At 48.3% G+C, this 9,671-nt stretch overlaps 1 protein-coding gene across 1 annotated transcript; it reads right to left on the bottom strand.

The window, feature by feature from the left end:
- Positions 1–7,200: 7,200 nt before the first annotated feature.
- On the bottom strand, positions 7,201–9,632 carry ANAPC2 (anaphase promoting complex subunit 2). The gene has a single exon (XM_083577371.1). The coding sequence runs from the start codon at positions 9,556–9,558 to the stop codon at positions 7,288–7,290; it is 2,271 nt and encodes a 756-aa protein (XP_083433497.1). The 5' UTR covers positions 9,559–9,632; the 3' UTR covers positions 7,201–7,287.
- Positions 9,633–9,671: the final 39 nt, after the last annotated feature.

Raw genomic sequence — 9,671 nt, 5'->3', positions numbered from 1 at the left:
TTCCCAACCTTTATTGCATGCTCCATTGCTAAGGGTTTTTTTGGGGGGGGGTCATGAACTATGTATGAACGTCAAGTGGCAGCTGTGTTAATCTATTGTGGCAGAAATTAAATTAAGAAGAGGTATGTGCTTAAGACTAACAGATCTATTGTAGCTTAAGCTTTCATGGAGCAAAGTATGTCATTGGATGCACATGATGAAGTGGACTATTAATCCACAAAAGCTTGTGCTACAAATAGGTGTGTTAGTCTAAAGGTGTCACGGGAGCCTTTCTATAGAGCAACAACAGAATATCCTATTGTGTTAAGAACCTAGGGTCATGCCTTATGGGAGCAGAGCATGGATTTAAGCAAAGGGCCATTGCACTTCATCTCTGCCTGGCAACTAGTGCACACCATTCCCAAAGGGATAGTTCAACTGGTGGTTTCTAATGGTTGAGAGAGGCAAGCTCATACACAGCATTTAACAGGACATGGCTGTGGGTGAAGCAATAAAATGTAGCTTTCCTTTAAACACGCATAACGATACACATGGTATATGAACTGTAAGAATGGGTGCCCAGAAAAGTTTCCATGAGCATCAATGATTTAATGAAACTCCAGCTATCCTTGAATGATGCTAATTATGTGGGTCTGTCTCAGGTCTAGTTTCAGATCAGAGTCCAGTGGGTCTCATTGTAAATTATGCCCATGATGTCTCCAAAATAAAATGAGCATTCTAAAAAATAATAATGAACAGCTGGTCAGTTACTGTTTTAATAAAGCATGTAGCATTTTCCATTATGGCTATGCTCTGCAACCTGTTCAACCAGTCTTTGTGACATATCTTAGGAGTCTAGCAATCAGATAAAGTACTTATTACTAATAATTTTAGAACAATATTTTTTTACATTATGAAATCTCTGCCACATATGAAAATACTACTACAGCCCTTCCAATGTAAGCCCTGATCTGTACTCTCATGTGTGGGAGTGGGGAGGTCAAGTACCATCCAGACAATACTGAAAATTATTTTCACAATTTAAGACATACTGAAAATACCCTGTCTTAGTTCTGGTTGTTGAATATTGGACCTGGTGGGGCTGCTTGACAACCAGAGGTCATGTTCAGGTTCTTTCTGTCCTCCTTGCAAAGATACTGGACACTTAAGCGTTTCAATTATACAAATACTTAGCCCCTAATGAAGCCCAAAATGTTTGGTTCAGAAGGGGCCCCTGCTGCCACAGTTGCTTTTTTGTTGAGAGGGGGGAAATGTGCCCTCCACCTGTTCAGATTTCCGCCTTCTCTTTTGCAAATAAACAGTAGGCACTTAAACACTACAGCTGCATAAATACTTGGATATGTGCTACCTTTGTTCTGAAGGAATTTATGCTATCACAGTTTCTAGTGTGGGTTCATGCAACAATAACCACATTACTCAGAAGTAAACTACACCTAATGGGGATTGCTCCTTGATACATATGTACAAGATTGCACTATGTGGCTATCTGCTGTGAATGCTTCAGAAATAAATGGCGCAAGCATGTACAGAGTGCACCAGTCTTGCCAGTAAGGATTCCACAGCAGACTGACTTCATAGAAAGAGTACATCCTACCATCACCACAGTATTGACAACAATAAAGTTTTGTAATCACTAAACATGCTCTGGTCCATGGGGTCACGAAGAGTCGGACACGACTAAACGACTAAACAACAACAACAATCACTACACCCAGTGTGGTGTAGTGGTTAAGAGAGGTAGACTCGTAATCTGGTGAACCGGGTTCGCGTCTCCGCTCTTCCACATGCAGCTGCTGGGTGACCTTGGACCAGTCACACTTCTCTGAAGTCTCTCAGCCCCACTCACCTCACAGAGTGTTTGTTGTGGGGAAGGAAGGGAAAGGAGAATGTTAGCCGCTTTGAGACTCCTTTGGATAGTGGTAAAGCGGGATATCAAATCCAAACTCTTCTTCTTCTTCTGAACAGTTTGCATAAATGGGATTAACCCAGTCCCCTCTGCCCAGTTCATAACAGGAAGCAACTTCTCGCTTAAAACAAAACAAAAAAATACATGTCTCAGGCAAGATTGCAAACAAACCTACAATTCCCAACATGCACCTGTATCAAGTTGACAGGCTCACAGCATCCGTGGTTGGTCGAAAGAAACATGTCTCAGCATTCCTCTGAAGAAAGCATCAGCAAAATCAACTTTGAAATTCCATGAGCCTTTAGTACAGGTTTTATACTTGTATCTCAGTTAAGCTGTTGAATGAGGTTGTCTGAAGATTTGGAGCTATCGGTATGTTTGTGCCATCCAGCTACATTTCTTTTAATCTCATTCAGCTGAGGCTGTAGCCTTGCTGAACCAGCATTTTGGATTTTAAATTGACTGGATGAGGATTGATACATTGAAGCTCAGTTCTGATAAGATAGAGAGAGGTATCCAACCCATTCTGATTGGGGTATCACTTATGACGGATCAGCTGTGAAATTTGTCAGATGATGATGTTGTTTAGTCATGTCCGACTCCTCGTGACCCCATGGACCAGAGCATGCCAGGCACTCCTGTCAGATAATGTACTTTAATTAGTCCAAAACAGCTGTTAAGTTCTAACCGAAACTGGCTATATCTTGTCACTCTAAACAACGCCACAGGCCACTGGAACTAACCTTGAACAACCTGGGACCTGAGTCTTTTAAAGAAGTGCCTTCTTCCACGTGAGCCTACCTGAGATGAATTCACCATTTGGAATAATTATTTGAGGTTTTTCTCCACTGAAGGCAGATGGTGACCAGAGAGGGCACCTTTGCAGTGGTGGGACCTCATGGAAAATACTATTCTCTGGAGTAAAATAACCTCTGTGTTGTTTTCAGCACCAGGTGAAGACTATTTTATTTGCACTGGCTTCCCAGCATGTTGAGTAGCTGATTTTAATCGCTCTACTGTGTTTTATATAGTTGTTTTGTTCTTGTATGTTTTTATGATCCTCTGAAAACTTGATATAGCTGAGGCCGGGCCTTTTTGTAGTGTCAATATGGGAGTGGTAACTGAGGCTTTGCAGCTATTTATTGAATGTTGAGAGTCTTTTCGGGAGCAGTTAACCCTCGAGTTAAAGCTTTCTCTAAAATGGGATTGAGTTAATCCAGAGGACAGGTCTATGAAGGGTAATTGACCATGATAGCTCAGTTGACCCTCCAAGTTCAGGGGAATGTATTTCTGCCAGTTGCTGGAGAACAGACAAGCCTGTAGGCATCCCTGAAGTATTTGTTGCACTAGACAGGTCTTGGCGGGGTGGTTTTATATGGGCTTCCATTATTGCTGACGTTAGCCCACACAGTATCCTGCCAACTGCCCAGAAAACAGACCCGTGGAGCCAGGTGTGTGTTTTCCTGGAGAGGTGGAGAAGCTGAGTACAAGCTATTTCAAAACAGACTTTAGAAAGAATGACCTAGTTGAGAGAGCATGGCCTGGCATCCTTGGTTGTCCTATATCAATCATGACGTGAAGCACAGCCACATTTCCTCCTCAGACAAAGAGGTTCAAGATACTAAAAGAAGGTGGTGAGAGAAAATAGAGGCAAAGCCTACATTCTCTTAATCAGCATTAATTATCTTTGACCCAAAATACACTGGACATTTTGTAATGTGGATGTTGAATGAAGCAACAGCAAAAACTGTTTATTATTATTGCACTTCAGCTTCAATAATGATTGTGCTGCAGCTCCATCAATTCAAATGTTTACATCATCCCAACATATGGAACAGGATGTCCCTATTTTCATTGGAGACATGTTGGAGGGTATGCAACCCTTTGTCAGGAGTCCAGTCCCTGGCTTGATAACACAGTGAGCGTAGTTAATTAAAAAGCATGATTTATTGTCAAAACAAACAGATAACTAGACGGCTCTAACACAGCCTCCACCATCATGACCCTTCTGAAAAATGCTTCCAGCGAGACCAGAAGCAACTGAACTTTCACTTTGTACGTCTTTTGTTTCACTTCCTATATTGCAGCTCTCCCATTCATGGAGGGGGTCAGCTCCCTCCTCTTTCCCAGTCTCTGAGTGGGTGTCTCTTAACTCTTTCTCACCTATTTGTGCTTCCAGTGAGCTGTGACTGTGTTCTAGCTTGCTCTCAGCTATTTGCTTATCAGCGGGCATTCCAAGGGGTGGGTGCATGGCAGTTAACCCTCTCTGCTCCTGACTGCTTCCTTCAATTGTCAGCAACCATTCTCTGGGAGCTGGCTGCAAACCGTCCCTGGGGGCTGGCTCATTCATGACACCCTTCTCCATTGTTTAACATTGTCTTTCAGTATTGTCTAGCTCAGACAATACTGAACTAGATGACCATTGGACTTTATTTGGTATCAAGCAGCTTCCTTTGTGTGTGCCTAAGAGGAAACAATTATGATAATACACTTCTTTAAGCTCTTACACGATCACCTTCATTTATAATCTTTACTTAAACACATTTTGTGTTACAAATTGTAATAAGAATATGGAAATATTTGGTCTGGCCTCTCCTGTGAGAAGGATTTCAATTAGGAGAAAAGAGGTAACACAGGCAGTTCTCACCCAGTTTCAGGCTGAATCGAGAGAAGGAAGGTAAGGGTGTGGAGTCAGGAATTGCACTGAAATATTTCATCAGTTTTGATTTAACATTCGTCAGTTCCATTTGTGTCATAATAAATGATGATGCAAAATGTTCCTTGTCTTTGCAGGGAGGAATATGGTATCTGCAGAATCTGAAGCAGTGCTATCAAAACTATGCAAACAAACATATTATGACAGGTACTGTCTCTGTTTAGTTTCAGGTGCCTGGTTAAAGCCATCTTATTCCAGGAGGCCTTTGCATCATGGATGCTTCTCCAATGTTCAAAAACAGGGGTAGGCAACCTAAGGCCCATTGGCCAAAAGTGGCCCACAGGGGTCATTTAACCGGCCCACGAGCCACCCCCAAACCGAGCTGCCTGCTCGGAGAGTCCCCACACACTGTGCTAAAACGGCACAGCGTGGCGCAGGGACTCGCTTCCGCGGTGCTGGAAATCACGTCTGCACATGCTCAGATGCCGAAAATCGCGTCTGTGCAGATGCAGACACCGGAAATCATGTCTGCACAGACGGAGACGCCGGAAATTGCAGCTGCGTGCGCTCACGCACGAGCTCGATTCGGCCCACAGAGGGATCTCTGCTGGGGTAAACCAGCCCAGGCAAGGTAAACCTTGCTGACCCCTGTTCTAAAACATTCTCATTTTCTTGTTCAGATGTTGGATATTTAAATTTTTTGCAGTTTAATTATGTTTTTATTTTAGAAATTTTGTGGTTTTTTCATTGTAAGCTGCTTTGAGAACGAGATGGTGAAAAGATGGATATAATTATTCAAAATAAATAAACTGCAGGGTGTTAATCTTAAAACAAACACCACACATTTTAATTGCACATAACTGTAAGGGTAATACCATGCTTGCAAATAAATGTTGTTGAGAAAATGTAAATTATCAGCTATTAATTAACATAGGGAAAATATTTTCAAGCTTTTAAAAGGACCCCTGACATTTAAGCCCAGGAGCTGGGACTGAGCAACGGGAGCTCATTCCGTCACGGGGATTCGAACCACCAACCTTCCAATCGGCAAGCTCAGTGGTTTACATCACAGCGCTAGTTCTAACTAAATACCTTCACCCAGCACATTGTTGTTGAAATAAAATGTTTTATGTGAATGTAATTTAAATGATCAGAGTTTTATAGTGTGTACTTAGTCCTCTATTAAAACTAAACCTTTTTGGAACAACAGATTATAGCCAGGTGTTCTGAAGGAAAACAAATGATATTTCAAATGGGTCACAGTGAATGTTGAAATGAATGGAAGCAGCAGCAAGCTTACTGGATGGTTCCCAAAACTTTCAACTACAGTATTTCCTAATTTCTGCAGAAGAATCAGGTGGAGGTTGACATGTTTCAAACTTGACGTTTTATATTGAAAAACGAGTGTTTCCATATTGTAGCAATATTAGGCAATTTTTGTAGTTTTTTTAAAAAAAATAATCGGATATAATTAATTGGATAGTCTGATTTGTGTGTGATATCCAGAGCCCAAAACCTAAAACCTTAAGTATAAGAGGGCTATTTATTTATTTATTTTAAAGATCTAAAAGTAAATAATGTAAAATTTCTATGAAATATAATAATTTAAACAGCAGTCAAAAACATCTAGTCTACAAAACCACATAAATTATTAAAATAGTTTAACTTTCTCAAAATACAAATCAATAACTGCTTGATGGGTCCTGGGCTGTTATACCTCTTTTTAACCAGCTAACGTGGGCTGACTGGGTGACTTTGAAATTATTCTGTTCATAAAAACTAGACTAAAATTGCCACAGATGCAAATGTTTTAACAACCAAACTGTTTATAATTTGGTCACAGAGCTGTCTTTTGAAGTCTTACTATTTTAAAAAAGAACTAAAAACTACCTGGTTTTACTTCCTTCCTTACTTTGTTTTAGAACAGGCTTGCGTGTATCCATTTTTCCCTTGAGAACATGACTATTGATCTTCATGTTATGATTGTGGCTTTCTGTCATGTGACATAGCGAAGCATTTTGTTTGGATATGCAAGTAGACATGTTCAGCTGTTGGGCAACTGAAGGTATCGGGAAATGCACTCTCATTTGGCAGGTTTCTACTTGAAAGTTATGAGCACATATGGGGGTTGGTTTTTTTGACATCTTATGGTGATGGATGTGGTATTTGTCCACATTGTGTTTAGTCATTCAACAAAGAACTGCAGTCTCCAGAGAGAGACGGAGGAAAGCCTTTTTGTGCCCAGGTATGTTTTGTGCCAAATACCGTATTTTTCGCTCTATTGGACGCACCGGACCATAGGAGGGGGAGAACAGGAAAAAAAAATTTTTTCTTGTTCTCCCCCTCTAAAACAAGGTGTGTTCTGTGCGTTCAAGGTGCGTTCACCCGAAGCCTCCAGAGGCCAGCAGGAGTTCCCACTGGGCTCTGGAGGCTTTGGGTTCCTTTCGACCTGCTCTTTGGGGCTGGCGGGGGGGGGGAAGCGCTGCTTTCCCCCACCACCAGCCTCCAAACCAGGTCGGGGAACAGCGGGAAGGTGGCGCTCTGCCTCCCCGCTGTCCCCCGAGCTTGTGGAGCGCACGCAGTGGATTTCTCACACCCGGCGCTTCAGTTCCCGGCCTTAGGGGAAAAACCCAGGCGCTTTGCTTGCGAACCAATATCTTTATTGCGTGGAAACCGTAGCGTCCCCAAACGGATGGCGCCCAGTGGATCTCTCGCACCCGGCGCTTCAGTTCCCGGCCTTGGGCAGGCGGTAGACGCCGCCGCAATAGACCAGCTGCTCATCCTGGACCTTCTTCTGGAGGAAGATCTGGAGCTCCCGTAAGTCGATCTCGCTGACCATGGGACCCGTCATGACGAAGATCTTTAGCATGCTGTGGATCCGCTCGAGGGGCAGGCTCTCCAGGTTGGTCAGCATGGCCTGGATGTAGGTCCAGAAAACCTGGAGCTCCCCCTCCTTCTGGTCAGCCTGGGAGGCCATGGCGGAGTCGCCCTCCTCGTCGCTCTCCACCAGCACCACCTTCTCGGGTGCCTCCTTGGGCGCCTCCTCCACCACCGCGAAGGTGCCGGGCGCCTCTTCGCGCAGCACCCCCTGCTGGAGCCAGAGGGCCAGCTTGCGGCGCAGGAGGGCCGGGGGGCAGTGGAGGGCCGCACTCAGCTCCTCCAGGGTCCAGGTGCCCTTGTCCTGGAAATGGAGAATGATGGCCGCCTGGGCTGGCGTGACGGAAAGGGAGAGCGTCCTATCGGCGAGCTCCACCTCCAGGCAGACCGCCCCCAAGTGGTGCTTCCAGCTCAGAGTCCGCATGGCCTTGAGCTTCTCGTACTTCCGGGCATAGTCCTCCATGGCGGCCTTGATCTCGGCTGGCAGCTCCAGCTTCTCCTCCTTGAGGGGTGGCCAAAACTCACTGGAAATGATGGCGGCCGCCAGCCGGAAGGGGGGCCTCTGGCCTTCCGGAAGCTTCTGCTCCTCGTCCCGGATGTGGGCGTTGATCCGGCGTGAGTCAGCCATGTCCTTCAGCATCACCTCACAGTAGAGCATCTGGGTTTCCCCAAAGCGCAGCTTGAGCAGCTCGACGTTGCGGATTTCCCTCTCGGCGCTGTAGTTCAGCTGGTGGAGCAGGCGGTCGGCCAGCAGGGTGCGGTATTCGTTGATGAAGAGGTCTTTGCTGCCGTAGATGCTGACCAGCAGAGTGATGATGTCCGCCGAGCGGCGCTTGGCGGCGGGCTTTCCGGCTGGGTGGGCGTCGACCGGGTCAGGCACCCAGTCCTCCGGCTGGGCGCCAGCCTCCTCATCGCTCTCCTGCCCATTGTCCAGGGCGACGGGATCCGCTCGGGAGAGCTCGTGCGCCAGGTCGCCCGATCCCTCGCCTGTCAGGCCAGCCACGATCTGCCGCACGGTGTCCTCACGGGTCCTCAGGTACTTGCGGATGGGCTCCCCGGCCACCTGCAGGATGACCATTGAGGGGTCCAGCTGGCGCAGGGCCTTGATGGCGCAGATGTAGAGGGTGATGATGTCCGAGGTGTTGACCCCGGGATGGAGGAGTCGCATCTCCAGGGCGCTTTTCAGGGAGGTCAGGAGGTGCTGGCGCTGGTTGGTCCTCTCTAGGCAGAACTTGAGGTCCTCTATGGCCGGCTTGGAGTCAGGGAAATCTCGGATGATGCCAAAGAGCTCCTCGATCCTCATGGCAGTGTAGAGGCGGTAGAAGAACCTCTGGACGTGGCAGCGCCAGCGCCGCAGGGGAGCGGCCTCGGCCCCGCCCTCCCGCCGGAAGACCCAGCCGACCCAGCCAATCACGCGCTCGAGCCATTCCTGGAAGTCAGGGAGGAAGGAGCGCTCAAACTCGCCCCGGCAGGTGCCCTCCAGGCGCTCGGCGATCATGCGGTGGAGGATGTCGGTCACGGCGGGCGTGCTGATTCGCTCGAGGAGGCGGAGACGGTGCAGGACGCCGTTCAGCTCCTCAAAGCGCGCTACGGTTCCCTCCTCCTCGGCGCTGCCCGCCGGTGCTACGTTTCCCGCCATGTAGACCCGGAAGCTGCGCCCGTAGAGGTCGCCCAGCGCCTCCTGAAACGCCCCCGGTGGTGCCAGGAAAACCACGGCGCGCAGCAGGGCATCGAGGTTCCCGCGCAGGCGCTCAGTGGCGCCGGTGCCAGGCACCGCCTCGGGCACCCACTCCTCCAGCAGGGCAGCGCCGCGCAGGTAGGGCGCCAGGCGCTCCTCCAGCCAGCGGAAGGCCTCCAGCAGGGAATGGGCGTGCTGCGGTTCACCAGGCGCCGGCGCCGCGCGCCTCCAGAACTCGGGGCCCAGGCGAGACTGGAGGTCCGTCTGGAGGACCTCGAGGAACCAGTCTTCCAGGGCGCCCTGCAGGCCGTGTTGGCGGAGGGCGGCCCAGGCCGGGCGCAGGTCGGGGGGAGAGTCGTAGCGCAGCGGCGCCTCCATCCCCAGGGCTTCGGGCGGCACCAGGCCGGTGCTGAGTGCGCTCCAGGCCGCCGACAGTTCCATTTCGCGTCCGAATGCGGCGGCGGCGACCGGAGGAGAACTAGGCCCCGCCTCCGCGCATGCGCGGACCGGCGACGACGGCAAACTACGTCCGACGCGCGACGTGACGCCGCCAA

This window comes from Podarcis filfolensis (genome assembly GCF_964270895.1).
Source record: "Podarcis filfolensis genome assembly, chromosome: 11".
NCBI classification, from domain to species: Eukaryota; Metazoa; Chordata; class Lepidosauria; order Squamata; family Lacertidae; genus Podarcis; species Podarcis filfolensis.
This window is presented reverse-complemented; position numbering and strand designations above follow the sequence as displayed.